This window comes from Tigriopus californicus, chromosome 8, assembly GCF_007210705.1.
Source record: "Tigriopus californicus strain San Diego chromosome 8, Tcal_SD_v2.1, whole genome shotgun sequence".
Taxonomy (NCBI): domain Eukaryota; kingdom Metazoa; phylum Arthropoda; class Copepoda; order Harpacticoida; family Harpacticidae; genus Tigriopus; species Tigriopus californicus.
In genome coordinates this window covers 1255941-1273795 of record NC_081447.1, presented here as the reverse complement: position 1 = coordinate 1273795, position 17855 = coordinate 1255941, and the positions used below count along the sequence as shown (strand labels likewise).

Sequence of the window (17855 nt, the reverse complement as noted above, 5' to 3'; positions counted from 1 at the left end):
TAGAAAACTAGGTCGAAATATGGCAATAGTCATGTTACGATTCAAAGGGTGCTTCTGGAAGGGGTTTGTCGCTCCTAGGTAGTCTACAAATATTAAGTTACATATTACTATTTCGTCTTTTGACGTGACCCAAAGTTACAATAAAACATGGCTTTCTTCAGCCAATCTCATATTGGTTAAACCACAGACTTCTAGAGATGTGGACTGCGAACGAAAGCAAACATTTCTTGCCTCCTAGGCTTCACTTTATTCCAAATGATCTTGTTGAATAGATGAACTTGCCCATGCTTAGGGAAGTCAGAAGATATGGCCAAACTACATAAAATTCGAATGTTTGGCCTTCGCTTGGTCCGCTACATCAGCTTTTGACGACATAACTTTGAAACGAACCACTTTACACGTAGATGGTATAAAAGTAATTTGCCGTAAATTGAAGAGATCTACGTTTCTTATTTATTTACTTTAATTCGAAAAGGGGCTCAGAGTTGCCAAGGCCAAGAGCAGGGAAGCTCGTTCAGGGTCCATATTTCTGGAAGTTCTTGATTAAACTTACCATTAACATAAGCTCGCTGATTTGTCACTCATAACCAAGACATTTGACAACGAAGAACTTGATTGATAGTATCTAAACCGCAAATACAAGTGGTGGCATTTTTGCCTTATGTCACACATTTCGGTGTCATATGTGAACCTAGTTGTTATCAAAACATTGAGTTTCATCAGAGTAGTCATACGTGTAAATGGTATGAGTTAATTGTCATCATTGTCATTAAAACTGAAAATAAGACTGGCTTCTTTTCAGGTCTTTTTTAATCTGTTGTGGAAAGTCTTGGTTGCAATTCTGAGCATGTTTTCCGAGTTCTAAAAGAGGCTGAATGATGTCCTCTCTTCGCCAAAGACATACAAACTAGAAACGAAAACATTTAGGATCAGCTCTTTGCAACATTGCCTTAAAAACGGGGGATCCAAAAAAAATCCATTACTTGATTATTTTGGTTCTATGAAGATTATTCCAGAACACCAGACTTTTAACGAGCTACTTACAGATCGCGCTACATGCATTCATTGAACAAGATTACCTCACCATACTACAATAACTAGCCAACTTCATCACTGGGTCTTCCAATCATAACTTGCCTTGTTACCTTTATTCTTATTATTTATGCCTAGTCAGGGTCTGCAGAGGCTGCCAAGTGCTAGAAACAATTCCAAAATTTAAACGTTTTGGCCTGGTACTTTACCTCATTTTCTAAGAATAGATGGGGCCCAAAGATCTAACCATCTATGAGGAAATGGCTTCAAGGCTGGTTACAAGGCCGAGCTGAGAAAGCCGTTCTAAATGTGGAAGCCTCATGGTGGGCAGAAGTCGCTAGTGGGGTTGTCCAGGGGAGTGTGCTCGGACCAGTGCTTTTCATCTGGCTGATCTTCCAACTTGCTTCGACCCCGCTACATTCAAGGAAATTTTTGTACACGATACAAAGATCGGCCGGGTAACTAAATCACTCAAGGACAGGGAAATGTTCCAAAGAGACGTTGACCGTTCGGTCAAATGGACCAAGCAAAATGGAATGAACTTTAACAAGTTGGGTGGGGAAATATTGTTATACGTCGGGATAACTGCAAAAAGACTAATGCCGTAGTAGCTCAGGTTAAAATAAGGTTTTCCTTGCGGACAAAGGAGGCGTTTGCCAATACCTATAAGACATACGTCCGTCCTCCCTGGGAGTTCGCAGTGCATTCGTGGAACCCGTGATTACAAAAAGACATAGATGTACTGGAAAAGGTGCAACGGTGTGCTGTAGGAGTGATAAGCGTACCAAAAGGCTCATATGAAGAAAAGCTTCAAACCCATGGATTGACGAGGTTGAAGGAACGCCGAGACAGGGGCGATGCAATACAAATTTTCCGAATAATGAGAGGATTCGACCCAATTCATCTGGAAGACCACTATGGTCCTATTGATTTTAATGTTTCGACGCGCGGTCAAACATTAGGAAACATGTAAGTTCCAAAAGCTCGACTGGACGACTGGAATTACTACTTTACCATCAGATCAGTACACATTTGTAACAACCTTCCTCTTGGATTGAAAAATTGCCAAAGCCCATAAATGTGCTTCGATTGATATGCAACAAACACCTACATCTGAAGCACCCAAAATTATTGTCCTCATCATCTTTCCTTCCCTTAAATGACTAGTTTCAAACCACAACTGTAACTCAAGCCTCTCTGCCTGAATAACTGCCATCAATCAATCAACTCTCTACCTTTTATATCTTCCCCATAACCTCAAATGGGTTCCCGAAGATTGAATAAACTTTATATCAAATAAAAGGAATCATTTATGCTCTCTTTTTAGCTTTTTTGACAACTTGGCTTTGAATTACCGTACTGTAGGTCTTTTAGTCCAAAATCATTTAATTAATTTTATCTGTAGGAACTATTGCAAATATAACAATATTTAAACATGAACACCTTCAATGTTACCATAAGCAAGCACAAACATGAGCGTAGCCTGAAATTCCCAAATCAGAATTCATTACACCAAAATATGAATTACCATTACAAGTAATTCAATTGTTTTGGCATTTGGCTATTCTTGGGAAGATTGAACCCAAAACCTTCAGATTCCCTTCAGTAGCTAGAAATGTGACAAGTCAACTTTGAAGGTTGAATTATAGCAAGGAAAGTGTACTTGGTTTTTTATGTTGTTGCGATTGAACCAATTGGATTAAGAAAAGGAAAATTTTAATTGCAAAAAGGAATTGAATTTCTACAAATGTTACTCATTAATATGCTCCCACTTCCGTAACAACTGGATACTTCATTTCAATGGCTCTCTGTTCACAAGTGGCTAGAATATTTCGGGTGTCAGAAAAATCAGTCACAAAAAACGGTTTTGATTTGAATTCGAAAGTCAGTTTTCTATTGATGGAAGTGCGATGTTGCAAAGCTACGTGACAACGAAAGCCAAGTTTGAACAATGGGGCAAACCCGTGTGACATGCGGTAATTCTTAAGCCACCATTCACAAGTACATGAACAGACAGAAGATTTCCGCAACCGAAATTTGAGCTCTGACTGTTAAAAGCGGAATGGAAGCTCGAAAAACCTCTCTTTTCCCTTGAACATATTGATTTTCTTCAAGTCTCATTTCTCTAAACTTCATGCCAATAAAGTAGTGCCACTAAATAATTCCCTTTTTCATTGTACTTAGGACTATGCATTATCATTCTGCGCGTTTGAACCGGCTCTAAAAATCTCCTTGAGCAGAACAAGTGGTTAGGCTGAAACTGATGACATAAACGTCACTTTGGATAAAGAGAGGAGCTATTTGTCGAAATTGATGCTCCATGCCAAAAAATAGTGACCACAATTCTGCCTGTTTAAATGATATCACTAAACCATACCTACAGCAATTTGAGGTTGACCCTTTTGGTCTAATAAGGAGGATATATTTTCACATTACGCCTATTTTCACATTACGCCTATTTTCACATTAGCCTTCCATGAACCTTGCAGGTCTGATCTGTCTCATACTTAAGGTGAATTTGAAATGACGAAAATGGATAAATCTTCAAAACGGCACTTTCCCTTTCAGTTGCAAAAAAATAGCACTAAAAGCATTTCCCCCTGACAATGCGATTTGTTTTTGGAAAAACCCATTCGTTTACGTAGACCACTGAACTAGTGGGTGCGAGCCTACTGTACGTATGAGTGATGTACAGGATCAACTGCCATCTATTTGATTGGTCATTAAAGTTCTTTTTTGTAACTATTGGCAATTCCACTCTGCAGGTTTTGGTATGCTCGATAATTTTAGGAGGTTTGGGATCAATGAACGTCATGAGTCGTCAAATAGAAAAGTATGCTAAGATCGAAAGGAATTTTTCTGCCATGATTTCAATGGTGGACTATCCAAACCAATGCCTGAACTCTTTTTAACAACTGAATGAGCCAAAAAGCAAGCGAATAACGATGTCGACCAATCGAATATTGTGATTAAATAAATCAATATAAGCTCTAGTTTGGTTGAGTATCAGAAGAGGCTCGATCAAACACCATGTCGTTCTTAGCTCCTTGCTGAATTCCTCCATTTGTGCTTAAACCTTTCACCGAATGCTTGCCAACGAAAGACATTGCAAAGCGAGATAGGCAATTATTATTTTCCCAGGGAAACCTCGCTATCAATAACGGTTAGTGCCAACTGCTTTGATAGTGAGGGAGGGTTCTTGCGTTCAAAAAATAATTTTGGGTCGGATCAAACCCATGACGGCAACTTAGCTCAACTGCAAGCTTTTTTGCAGGCTTTCCCACACAGAAAAAAGGGCATTGAATGTGATACATTCAATTCGTTGGTAGACAAAATATTGTATAGAATTTAAGTGGTAATAGCTAAACAAATTATGATGTTTCATTTTGATTATGCCGGCGATTACATTTTTTGTTACACACGGTGTTACTCACAATACTGATAAAGATTTTTTGCACATGCCAAGACTTATAATAATGATTTTCGTTGTTATTGAAACAAAAGGAACATTTTTTGTAAAAAATCATTTTGGATTCTAGCTCAGATTAGAATATTAATCCAATTAAAACCTACAAAAAGATAGCATTTTTAAACACGTAATCAATAGATGTTGGAAGCAACCTTAGGTGCTTTTCCAACTAAAATTTTATTCAAATCCATGTAGCAAACTATAAGATATCTCGCTTTAAAAGATTGTATTTTCATCGAATTTGACAGCAAATTGCTCCGGTTATAGCTTAAAGCAATTGCCAAGAAATATAATAAGCTTTTTCTATGCCTAAAATGTAAATGAAAATTTTTCACTTTTCTGAAGCAGGTAGAAAAGCCCGAATATAGTTTGCAATATAACTTAAAACTTACTTAATGTCAATATTTCACAATTTTGATGCCATACTTGTCAATCGCAACTTCAATGAAGCTTAATCTTGAATTTTGACAAAATTCTATTAATGTTCAATAAAAACATCGCTAGTAAGTAGAAATTAATTATTGCAAAAAGTGACAATTTGGAAAATTAAACTGTCATAGGTATCGTTCAGATATTTTAGGAACACGATAGGATATTGTAGCTTTTGGCACTTCAGTAAAATGAAAGGCAATTTTGCATGTTTTGTAAGTTTTAAGCGACATTTTTTGCTACTTTTTGCTTTTAAAGAAATCTTCAAGAAAATGGCGAAAGATCATTTCTTGTCGTGTCATTGAAAAACACAATCATATTCCTTGGGAATAACTGGAAACATAATTAGGCCATTTTTCGATCTTTTAAGGCGTAAAACGCAACCTTCAAGTTGTAATATCTAGGCATCTGCGGAATAGAAGTTTATGAAATTTTACGTCAATGCATAACTAAGAGTATGTTTAATACTGATTGACTACGTTTTTGACAATGGTGCATTGTAATGCACTTTAAGTTATTTAACACACTTATCTGAGCTACTTTTAAACATGTGTATTTGACAAAAAATGTTCCTTTTGTCTCTTTGACAAAGAAAAATATATCTAGATGTCTTGGTATTTGAGCAAACACTTAACCAGAAAATATAACCACCGTGTACAGCTAGTAAAGCCAGTAAGAACCAAAACAAAACAAAAAGTATAAGGTTCTGGATCATGCTGCGCAGAAGTAAACAAAAAGGTCCCAAACAAGGAACAATAAGTTAAGCTAGAAGCAGATTAGGACCCAAATAACAATAACAGGGCCAAAAAATGTCCTAAAATGTGGAAAATAGTGACTATAGAAACTAGAAAAATGGCTGAGAGGTGAAAAAATGGGAAATTGGTGGGCTCAATTTTTTCCGGTCAAAAACGTCAAAAAATCAAAGCTTTTTTCAGGTATCAACCCTTTTTTCAGGTCTCATTTTCATAATTGTGTATGGTACTAACAAGAATTGGCAATCGGCCAGGTTGGCATAGTTTCATGACCAATTCCTACCCCAATTGAGCCACTGGGATGGCAACTAAGCTATGGAAGGTAGTTCCATGATTGTATGTCGTTTACAAACCAAACGTGGGCTAAACTTCAAATCAGCGTGCGTTCACCGATGCGTGCATGGCAAAATGCCCGCCTCGCCGGGCTCTACGAATGACCATTGACTGAGAACAGAGTGGTCAAGCATGCCAATCACAAGTGGGCATGGTCAAGTGAGTTCTTAAATTAGTGTCTTAATCTTTTATAAAAAACATCAAGGTCATTTCTATAGACGGTTGAATTATGTTTCCAAAGTTTCGTTTAAGGTACTGCAGTTTGCCCATTTGATGGTCAAAAGCATTCTCCCTCATTTGTGGTGAAATCCAAAATATGCAGTCAAAATAAGGAAAATGATTAATAGATTAAAATGTCCTTGAAAAGGTAAAAAAGTGCAAAATCAAACAGAAGAATTTTGGGGAGGCAACATAAACTTTACTCCCTCATGCAAGCTCGAATTCCATGGTAACATCATTTGATTGCGCATGTCAAACCTTGCAATGACGGCCAAACCATTAGCTGTTTCCATCGTGGCCACAAAGCCAGTTGGTTTTGCTAACGTTTTAATGTTTGTCGCAAAGATAAAGAGCATCCATAGTCATAAGCCTAGAAATATCCTTAAAACATGAAATATGTTTGTTATTTTAATGAACCAAATTTAGGGCATGTAACGAATAATGTATACTTTGACTTCTAGTAGTATCAAATTAAGATAGAATTTGGTCGAAACATTTTATCAAAACGTATAAACATAAAGCTTGTGACTCGTTCCTTGTTAGTAAATATGCGACCTCCTTAATGACTGCATGGCCATACATACTTTGGGGCTGAAAATGTTTCATTATAACCTTTTTGACTTCAAATGGAATGCAATTGATAGCTTCCAAGTTTGGTTTTCTGGCTCCTCCTCTTGAATTTGTAATCATAACAAGCAATTTGGAAATAACGATTTGAAGGAAATGAACTTTTCTTTGATCTTGGTTTGTTCTGCTGCAATTGCTATGTATCCAAATTGGCCTATTCAGTCTATTTTATGTCCAATTACGTCACCACATTCAAAGAGTTTCCAGTATTATTATTTTCTTTGCAATTAAAAAACTCAGTTGATCTTATCTCAGATTCAATCCAAAAAGAAGTTAGACGGATAAGCTTAAAAAAAATCTTTGGGGTCTCATTAATTTCCGGAGCTTCATTGGATTCACTGTCACTGACTGTTTTCAAGATTTCACCCATAACAAGACATCGTCATCAATATTTGATCATCAAAGGTATGATTCTTCATGAGAGAGAAAATAAAAGTCTATTCTAACGGTTACACGCCCACCTCTGGCAATGACCGGACCAAAAGTGACTGAAAACTCCACGTTGTGAGTGGGGTAATAACATCGTCATGGGAAGCTCCTTCTATGTTCACCTTCCAAACCAACCAGGAAATTCAGACCCGCGGGTGTTTGGTCAGGCATTTGTCCAGGTCGGAAGCTAACTGCGTACTAAGACAAATTCTGGGGATCCAAGTCATTGTGGCAACGTTTCGGAGATCTTCCGGGGGATCTTCACACAATCGACGAGTTTGAGGTATGTTGATAGTTCAGAGGTGATAGTTATATTGGAGTTTACCAACACTGGTGTGAGTAATAGCACTTTGTATTAACTCCCTGCCAGCTGTTGTTCTTTAAAGAGAGATTAGATTAAGTTTTCTCACTAGAAGACCGTTACATGTGCATGCAGATGACGTTCAACATGTCTTGAATGTTTCAGACGCGATTTGATCAATCTCCTGTCCTCATCATGGCCCCTCAAGTGGTAAGTTTGAACAATTACTCGTAATAAAAGCTTAGATCAAATGAAAGTCCAACATGAACATAATGGAGTCAGCCTCATTTTGATTGCATACTCATTAGGTGTATCCGACTTGTTTCCAATGTATGACGTCAACGGATAGAATTAGCGCAGGGAGACGTGAAGTAGCTTCGTTCTTAATTTGAGGGCCCTTAACCATAATTTCAAAGGCGGTATGTTGTAACTGCTCTAGTTTCACTGCCCCACATATCGCGAAATGCAACAAATGCTCATGGAAAAAATCCTGTCAGTAGCCAATGCAAGTAATCAAAAACACATCTCCAAGACTCTTTGAACAACTGTTAAAAACATATTTCAGAGGTACAGTATTAGTCATTTGTCCGAACAAATCTTGCAACATCCACCGTGTAAGGAAGAAAGCTTCAACCGACCCGCCAGCTTTCTCATATGTATATGCTCTCTTCGCACAGTTGATTTTTTTCCATCAGCTGTACAGGCCTGAATGTTTTTGTGCTGAAACCTTGAAAGACCAAGTGTCCTGTCTGGTCTTGCTAAGAACCTGAACCGTGTATAGTGTAGGTGCTTGGGCCATCACTCAAGGGTCATGAAAATGCCTGACGTACAAACTTAACACTGACGTCCGACAAACACTTCACGGGACGTTCACATGACATCACCACCTTTTGCAACTGTTTTCCCCCGTGGTAAGGTGATAAGAGAGCCACAATTGTGTTTGATACTCATTAGGAGAATTTCGCTCTCATTATTGAGTAAGAAAGACTCAACTAGTCTATTTGGCTCTTAATTTCCAATTGATAATAATTTAACTTATCATATTTTTAGCCAAGTGAGAACGATTGTATCATGTCTGGAACTGGAAAAACCATTTTCGTCACTGGAGGTGGTGGATACGTGGCCTCCCATTGTATTGTGGGTCTTCTCGAAGAAGATTTCAATGTGATCGCCGTGGACAACTTTGTAAATTGCATCAAAGGTAAATTAATCTCTTTTTTAAGATCATAATTCCTCATTGATCATTGGTAGTTGGCTAATAATCGTTGGGCATGATTCCCATCTTCTAGATCAATCTGGTACGGCTGATATCAACGGGCAAGGTTAGCGTATTCCCGCCCCAAGATGACGAGGGGCGTGGGGTTATGACATTTGGCGTCCGTCGAGTTACCATTTTTTCGATTACGTTCATTTTTGCTTTGACGATTGTTATGATTTATTTCGATATGTTTCTCTTTGCCTCAGATTTGAATCCGTAAACACTTGCTTTAATTATAATTGCCAATTGGGATTTTATCATATTCTTGCAGGATCCTTGATGCCCGAGAGTTTGGTTCGAGTCCAAAAGCTGACTGGCAAGTCCTTGACGTTTTATGAGGCCGACCTGTGTAACATTGACTCGTTAAGGTCTGTTTTTACCAAGGTATGGAGCTTCCCTACCGTTGTTGTTGCCCTTGCTCCGTTTCTATCTAACATAGGATTATTTCCAATTTTTCAGCACAAGATTGATGGAGTCATTCATTTCGCGGCGTTGAAGGCCGTTGGCGAATCTTGCGCCTTACCCTTGAAGTATTACGGGAACAATGTCATGGGTAGTTCAAATCTCATGGAGGTACATGAGTGCTCGCACCAGCCAGGAAATGAGTTAAAAAATAATAAGAATTCTTTCTCATCATTCAATTTAGGTAATGATGGAGTTTGGTGTGAAGAAGATTGTCTTTTCCTCGTCCGCCACCGTCTACGGAAGTCCCGAGTATCTTCCATTAGATGAGAAGCACCCCACTGGCAAATGCACAAACCCCTACGGAAAGACCAAATTCTTTATGGAAGAAATCATGAAGGACGTCTGCGCCGCCAATAACGTAAGCACTACATCTGATACCAAACGTATTATAGAGCGAAAATATATTTATCTAATTTTTTTTCATTCTTAGGATTGGGGTTGCATGCTCCTTCGTTACTTCAATCCGGTTGGAGCCCACCCCTCCGGTGACATTGGAGAGGATCCTCAAGGCGTGCCCAATAATCTGATGCCTTATATCGCCCAAGTGGCAGTGGGACGTCGGGAGAAACTGATGGTCTACGGACACGACTACGATACTCCCGATGGAACCGGTGTCCGGGACTACATTCACGTCATGGACATTGCCGATGGTCACGTGGCCGCTGCCAGAGCCCTGGTTCATCCCGAATTTCTTGGAGTCAAGATCTATAATTTGGGCACAGGGAAAGGTATGAAAAAAAAAACCTGCGAAGTTTGCTTACGTGTTGTTCATGTGACCTTGGCTATCTAAGGAGCATCTGTTCTGGACGTGGTGAAAGCCTTTGAAGAGGCCTCAGGCCAAAAGGTGCCTTATGAGCTCTGTCCTCGACGTGCAGGTGACGTAGGCTCTTCATATGCCACGTGTGAGCTGGTGTACAAGGAGTTGGGTTGGAAAGCCAAGCTATCTCTCTACGACATGTGTAAGTGATGAACGAATAAGCACATGCGATACGTTCTTGAGCGTTTATAGTACTTCATATGAGATTGTGTTATTTAGGCAAAGATATGTGGACTTGGCAATCCAAAAACGCCAAGGGATACCGAAAAGACTAGTCCTATCCATGAAGATGGAATCGCAAACTTTATTTCATCGAACACAAATAAAGTACTTACAAACGAAACCGGGCCATAAATATCAGGGATATTTACTTAAATGTGGCGAAGCTTCAATGAAACATTCGTCCATAGTCCATATTGCAAGCCAGATCATGAAATAAAAGTAGAGCAAGGAATCCTTGTTGCGCAAAAAACACGTTTATCAACTATTTTCAATGTTCGTCAATCGTCTTCATGGGAAAGTCATGGACCTCACCCGGGAATATTTTCGAATCACTTTTTTTCAGTTTATTCCCCACAAACCACATGATCACAAAAATGATGACATGGACACAAGCCAATATGACCACAGCCCAAATAAAGCTGGATGGATTGGCTTTCGATTGAAGGAATCCGATGATGGGCACAGATATCATCCCTCCAATGCCACATGAAGCTGCGAACAACGATGCTACGATGCCAGTGATATCTAATTTCTGCGCAGTCCACGAGAACGCACTCCCATACTGCCAGGATATGGTAAAGCCCACTAAGGCCGATGCAGTGTAAAGCCCACCGGCTGTAAAGCTTCCTAAAGCGGCCAAGATGATCGAGGCAACTAAACACAATCCCAAACTGGCTATCAACATATTCCGAGGTCGGATGAAACCCGCAATCAAAGTGGCCACCACCCGACCAGCCAGAAATCCACCATTGTATGCCGAATCCGAGATATTGGCCGCACTGGGCGACAAGGCCAATGGTCCACAAAGACCGAAGGTGAAGACCATTGATTGGAAAATCCGTTCGATGCCACATGAAATGGCATAAAACATGAACACCAAGAATAAGAAGGGAATCCAGCGGACCAATTTAGCATATTCTTCCTTGGGATCTTCCTTGGCTATAACCGAGTCAAAAACGGGCATCGAAAACTTCGTGGGCGACACGCAAAAAGCCAAGGCCAGGAAAGCTAAGGCCACTAAGATGTTGACGATGCTGAGGATGATGTATGGCCAATAGATGGATGGTAGGCTCCAGACTTGGGGCACAACGGATAAAATGTCATCATCTGCGTCCTTTTCGAATGGCGTCATTGATGATCGGTTAGCAGAAGAGCACACGTCTTGAGGGCTCTTGCCTTGGTTGAATTCATCCCCGGGTAGGAAAGGTCGTACAATTTGAACTCCAAGGAGAAACCCAAAGCCCACTAGCATATGAATTGCCATTGTGTAAGGCCGACTCTTGATTGGGCCCATCGTGAAAACAAAGTGCCCGAAATTCACGGCCGCAAATCCCCCCAGGAAAAAACGACTGAAGAACGATATCGTGAAGAATAGCTCCAAAGAGCGAGCAAATGGGATGAGGAATACAAATCCCATTCCGATGGTAACCACGGTTGAAAAGTATACCAACTTTCATGCAAGCAAATAAGAGGGAATTGTAGGAACACTCGACATCAAGAACATAACTCGCTCCGTAATTCAGAGGACTTTTTGTAACCATTATTGTGGAAAACTTCTTTGAGTGTGCACTGCATTTACTCAAGCAAATCTATCAATAGATCGGGCTCTTTTGATCCAATCGGCCTTTGAATATGTATTGAAATTTACTTTTTGTTTTTTGTGTTACTAATAGTTGTTTTTCATGAAGTTTAACGGAAACTTTATATTTCTGTGAGGTAGTCCTTCAATTCCCTTAAATCTAGGTGTCCGGATGAAAGATTTGAAGAGAGCACTCGAGAGAATCGATCCCAACATCCAAGCCTTTGAATATGTATTGAAATTTACTTTTTGTTTTTTGTGTTACTGATAGTTGTTTTTCATAAAGTTTAGCGGAAACTTTATATTTCTGTGAGGTAGTCCTTCAATTCCCTTAGATCTAGGTGCCCGGATGAAAGATTTGAAGAGAGCACTCGAGAGAATCGATCCCAACATCCAAGCCGCGCCATTGACACTCCATTGTAGCGACAGCGTAGCTGTGTCCGAGTTCACATTCCGAGCGATGTAGGGCAACGTCGAGCCCGCACCCGCATCAATGGCCGCAATAAAACAATGAACTAAGGCCGAAACACTTCCATACCAAATCAACCACCGGATCTCGGCCTTGGTAAATTGCCCATGGCTTGCTTGTTCGGAAGCCATTTTGGCACTGAAACAACCACCGAGATTGGTGGTCGTGTACACAACTACCTGATAATCATTGATGGCCACTCAAATATTCGGTGGCTTCGAATATCTATTATCCAAAAGTCATGGAGAGCGAATTTCGCCGTGGCTTTGTATCGAGACAGTTTGAGCGTTGAAAGGACGACTAAATTTCTTGGACTGGCATAGGTGGCAAGTTGTTTTAGTTTCAGTCCATCGTTCTGATTTACTCTCGGTCTAGCTGACATGATCATAACACATTCAAAAATCCCCCACACTCTCTCAGGAAACAAATATGATAACTGTTAGGTTTACATGATACATTTGATTGGATGAAAAACTAATATTGTTCGAGAATATTTGTCCAGCAATCGAGAAGTTGCCTTTCGAATCTGAGATGATGCCAATGTGGGGACGGGTCCATATTTGCAATCCCGACAAGGTTATTGAATACTTTCATTGTTTGAGAACAGGTTTGCCTAGACAAAAGGAAATCCAATAACTCAGAACGTACAGTAGCCTAAAGGGTGCTATAAAAAACGGACATTTAAAAGACCTGGTCATTTACACTTTGACTTTTTTATCTGCGCAATAGCAGCTCGTCATACTTTTTGGGATTCGAATCGAAATAGATACATTTAAAAGAAACATTATCAAATTTATTTACAGACCTCTTGATTATCACATGACTTTATCTTGTCTTATTTTCTGATCATGATGTGGTGAAACATTTTTGGTTCTAAAAATGCGCTTGTGTCTCGAATGTTTATCTTCTCTTCCGAGCTCGTTACGTAGTTCTTTAATGAACCACCGAAAAAAATACACATTCACGTTCTTATTCAATTGGTGGAGCACAAACCAATCGCCAATGTAACACCTAGACAAGACACTTTCCAATGCTTCGCTTATGTCATCGTCATAATCATTCCGGATCTTCACAAACAAGATCCAAAACCGAAGCGGTTCAAAGAAGATGGAACAAATTCTGTAGACGGTAAAGCCCACAGATACAACCAAAAGAAAGGCCAAATAGAACCAAATGACAAAGTAGATCTTCTCATTGATGATATTCTGCGCAAGCACACAAAAACTATTGTGATGCTGCTCGCCTCCAGCAGCCCCAATATTCGGAATGGTACAACTGACCTCCGTTGGAAAAATAGCACAATAAGGATTGCTCGACACTCTTTGCTCAGCAGGAGAGAGTAATGAATACTGAACGGCTTCAACGCCGTAATACCTAAACTTGCCATCCAAAAACAGGTCAATAACCCAGAAGTTGATGAATACAAAACCGAAGTTGAGCCATTCACAGAACACATACTTGACGAAATACCACTGGTTTTGATGGAGAATCGATTTGAAGTAATTCACAAACCGACCGGACACACGCTCTATCACGACTCCATCCACGTTTCGGGAAGCGTCCGATGCCCTGATCATAATGGCGGCTTGCCCATCGGTGCCAAAGGAACGGATCAATCCCCCTTCGAAGAATTTCCACAGATTGTACGGAAATCTAAACATGCATGCTTGAAAGGCCTGCATGAAGACCACCCATTGGTAGTAAGAGGTATCCGGAGCGTCATCTTCGCCAGTGACCCCTTGCAAATCCACGATGCATTTCATGTGGGGCTGATACTCGGGCGGGATGTAACTGCTTCCGTGGATCCAACAATAATCTGTGGCCATGTCTGAATGGACGGTTCGGAAGTCGCAACTAATGGGTTGGCCAAAATATTGACTGAGCACTCCCACCAACGACCCGGCGAAGAAGCACACCACACATCCTTTGTAGTAAAGCTTGAAATACCAATTGTCAATGTTGATCTCGTCAAATTCGAGATACGTGATGAGTTCACTCAACAAATGCGCCATTGGTGGACACGAGAGATGTTTTGGAAGATTTTATGTTTATCTTGGTGGATCTTGTTTTTGAGCGTTTAGATCGAGGAGCTGAGCAATTGTATGCTCTTGTGCGATGTGTGCACTGATCTTTGCCTGGCTCCAGGGTTGGAGGGGATAATTTCTGATCGCTCAGTCCTGCCATGAGAGCCAAAAAGTATATGTTTGCTAGGGTGTGTTGTTGCATGGAATCCGTGACTGACAGAGAGGGACCGCCAAATTAGTTAGTGTGAGTTGGGGGAGGCCCCTTAATCGTCAGTCACATTTTGTGGCGAGCTTAAACCGCCTACACATCCAAAATCATTGAGCAATAAATTGAGTTGTTCTTATGGTTTGCTGGTTGAGCTTAGCAAGTGAGTTATGGCAAAAAACGGCTTCAAATATGAATGAGATCTGTTGGCATACGTTCGGTGAGGAGCGAAATAAATAAACGGGCTTTAGGAGCCATTTCAATCTCATTAATATGTACGAAATACAAATCTCATGATAAGACTAGCACTTGCTCAATGCTTGTGGATGCATTCAATCATGCCATGGAATTAGAGCAATAAAATATATATCTTGTTGATTCTCATCCTCGAAGGTATATCAATCAAGTTCATATGACTGCGTAAAATAAAAAAGACGAAAATTGGCATATCATTTTGGCCTGTTTTGATATTACTAAAACTCTCCGGTGTCATTTTCCCGGTGAGCACAAGAGGGAAAAATCAAGGCTTTATCCTTCTTTTCTAAATAAAAAAAAGCAAATCAATTCAAAAAATACTCACTTAAACGCAAAGTGATAATAAGTTTGAACCAGTTTATGGAAACATTACTTACAAAAGAGCGCAATCCATTATCCAAATGATCACATAAAGCAGAAAGCAAAAAAGAAGTGCTGACCTCAAAGGTGTTCAAAGCCTTTTTTTGGTTTCTCACCAAACATGCTTATGCTAACATGTGCGAAATGATTATTCTGCATAGATTAATATAACCTTTCATTGTCTTGAAAGCAAATAAGTGGGTGGGGGGTGGCATTTCCTCGGGCACCAATTTGCAGAATGCAGTGAAGTCAACAACATCGTCAAAAAGAGCTATCCTTTGGATTCGACATGTTTTTGCGGTGTTTTCAAAAGAAAAATCCCCTGCTAACCGAAAAATCATAACAAGCCATCGTGAATCCCGGCAAACTCGAACAATGAAGTCCTCTACTCTTTTTTTTCTCAAGCTCCTTCATCGTTCAATTTGCTTCCCCCAAATATTTGGTGGGATATATGGGTTAGCAGGATTTAAGTCAGACTTGAACAAGTCCTTAACCAAAATTCCTCATCAACCCTACATTCAAATGCTAAGTTTTAAGAGAAATTTGCGGCCAAACTTTTACCCAGGGTTGGAAAGATGGTTGGGGGAAAAAATCAGCTGATAACAACAATCACGCTTTCCGAAGCTTTCCTTTTCCACAAACACATTTTGTTGGCTATGTACACCTAGGCGCAAATGCACTTATCATAACAAGGGCTAGGAAAAAAGCCAGTTCGTTGAAAACTCTCAAAAAGTTCTAAAAAAAGGTTGCTTTAAAACATTTAATACATACTTTCCGCAAAAAGAGGATATTTAGGCAAATATCTTTTTTTGCTTTCTCTACACCTTTACAGTTTTACAGGATTTTAAAGATCATTTTAAAACACGAAGATAAAATTTTCATTGTTGCAAAGATGTTTTATTCATTTTGCGTGCTAAAGCCAAGACTTATCCTTTTAGCAGTCAGCCATAGTCCACATTAATAGGACAAACAATAGCGTTGTTTTCTCATTTCATTGAGATACGTTGCTCTAGTACAAGGATCAATAAATTGTTATCTACGAATATTGTTTGAGAAAGAAGGACATTGTTATTCTGAATCAGCCTTTTATAGGGCATTGCAAACAAATTTTGTGGGCACATTAGCAATAAGTAAATTCAAATCCTTTCACAAAGAAGCATCTTTTTTCGTAATGACAACGAAGTAGAACGATTTTGAATACGTAACCAAGGACGATATCATCACTGATTAGAGGGAGAAAATTGGCAGAGCTCTCATACCTTGATCACAAAATGAGTTCTCCTTCATTCGGGTTTGGCATTTTTGACAAAGAAAGTTTTGGCCAAATTTGAGCTCATTCGAAGGTTTGTGTGAAAGGTTATAAAACCAAGGAGGGCAAAAAATGAGTCAGGCGGCATCAAGTGGGTAAAATCTTACCACCTACGTGATACTAGCTCATTCATCTTTGACCAATCATAACGTCTACCTGGCCTTGGATAGACCTTGCCCAAAGCTTGTTATGGTTCGGATGACAAAAGTTGATATGATTGATATGTTTATAGAGTATAGGCAGAGGCGTGGGTTCTGTGGCCAAGTACCAAAATTAATACCCCAATAAATGTCCTATCACTTGATATTGACTAGCATTATTAGAGTATCTTGAGCGACCTTGGAGATGTACAAGATTTTATTTTGATCAAGCTAGAACTGTAAACATTGTCCCCAGTTTGTTTAAACTCCGAGCAAAAATATAAAGCTGAAAGACACGGAGAAAATTGTTGAACAGGGTGGAAAGAAATTAAGGGCCGCTCTTTGTGGCTTCTGAAAATCCTATCCCCTAACTCAAAGAATGATTTGATCAGATTGAGTCTCAAGTTTTTAATAAACGGGTTGCTCCAAAGGACATTGGTAACCCTCTGATGTTTGGCCAACAAAAGATTGACTCTTGAAATTCCAGATTTCGGCCCTTGGCCCGGTCTGTTCTTAAAGGATTTATGGCATTTGTATGAGGGTCTCCACTTTCTAATGGGGTTTGAGGATGAGCACTGAAAGGCTCACCAACGTTCCGTTGTCTTTACCGGCCTTCAGGATGGCCTTAGCCTTGTTGTGACCTTAAGACTGCGCTCACTTGAATCTGCAGACATTGTTTTGACGGCACTCTATCAGAGGGTTACCCATCGCCTCCAAAAAATCGTTAGACCATTTGTGATACGTCACTCGGTACTTAACAATTCCTTTTAATCAATGCTTGTAGTTTAATGTCAAAAAAAAAAATTGAGCAGGGAGAAATGTTGTGAAAAACAGCCATGAAGCCGATNGCATATGATTATTCAAAAACGTGAGGGGATAGGAAAGAACACCTTCACAACCATTTTTTACTTCCTATGATGGTCTGTGAAATGAAAAGAGTGACTCAGCAGAACTAATTTCAACAGGCCAAGTGCATGGTAGGAAGTAGAATGTTCAGATTAAGATCCATGCGAATGTTAGGACGAATACTTTGAGATTCATTAGCGAAATGGAAAGTTCCAAGAAACTAGTTTAATAAGTTCAAAAAAAAAATAAGTAAAAAGTTAAGTTCAAGGTTTTAGCTTACGATTCTGAAACACAGTATGCAGGTAACTCCTCCGT

The 17855-nt window shown here is 39.7% G+C and overlaps 3 protein-coding genes across 7 annotated transcripts; 1 reads left to right on the top strand and 2 right to left on the bottom strand.

Moving 5' to 3' along the window:
* Window positions 1-7412: 7412 nt before the first annotated feature.
* Window positions 7413-10583, top strand: LOC131885177 (UDP-glucose 4-epimerase-like). 5 transcript variants are annotated; one of them, XM_059233125.1, is made up of 10 exons: window positions 7413-7573; window positions 7757-7801; window positions 8642-8792; window positions 8881-8913; window positions 9121-9233; window positions 9309-9422; window positions 9496-9672; window positions 9745-10042; window positions 10106-10273; window positions 10351-10583. In XM_059233125.1, the coding sequence occupies exons 2-10, from the start codon at window positions 7787-7789 to the stop codon at window positions 10404-10406; spliced, it is 1125 nt and encodes a 374-aa protein (XP_059089108.1). In that variant the 5' UTR covers window positions 7413-7573; window positions 7757-7786; the 3' UTR covers window positions 10407-10583. The 5 variants fall into 5 exon arrangements, with proteins under 5 accessions (XP_059089108.1, XP_059089106.1, XP_059089107.1 ...); XM_059233123.1 differs by lacking the exon at window positions 7413-7573 and having other exon boundaries at window positions 7660-7801; XM_059233126.1 differs by lacking the exons at window positions 7413-7573; window positions 7757-7801 and adding an exon at window positions 8309-8502.
* A 38-nt stretch (window positions 10584-10621) lies between these two features.
* LOC131884767 (sodium-dependent glucose transporter 1-like) lies at window positions 10622-11617 on the bottom strand. The gene has a single exon (XM_059232643.1). It carries the CDS (start codon window positions 11615-11617, stop codon window positions 10622-10624), a length of 996 nt encoding a protein of 331 aa, XP_059088626.1.
* Window positions 11618-13168: 1551 nt separating this feature from the next.
* On the bottom strand, window positions 13169-14588 carry LOC131885176 (innexin inx2-like). Its single transcript, XM_059233122.1, has one exon. The coding sequence runs from the start codon at window positions 14411-14413 to the stop codon at window positions 13217-13219; it is 1197 nt and encodes a 398-aa protein (XP_059089105.1). The 5' UTR covers window positions 14414-14588; the 3' UTR covers window positions 13169-13216.
* Window positions 14589-17855: the final 3267 nt, after the last annotated feature.

Coding starts and splice junctions, on each gene's coding strand:
- LOC131885177 (XM_059233123.1), top strand. CDS start 7,748: ATGTTTCAGACGCGATTTGATCAATCTCCTGTCCTCATCATGGCCCCT. Junction 8,914..9,120: donor GGCTGATATCAACGGGCAAG/GTTAGCGTATTC, acceptor ATATTCTTGCAG/GATCCTTGATGCCCGAGAGT. Junction 10,043..10,105: donor TAATTTGGGCACAGGGAAAG/GTATGAAAAAAA, acceptor TGGCTATCTAAG/GAGCATCTGTTCTGGACGTG.
- LOC131884767 (XM_059232643.1), bottom strand. CDS start 11,617: ATGGCAATTCATATGCTAGTGGGCTTTGGGTTTCTCCTTGGAGTTCAA.
- LOC131885176 (XM_059233122.1), bottom strand. CDS start 14,413: ATGGCGCATTTGTTGAGTGAACTCATCACGTATCTCGAATTTGACGAG.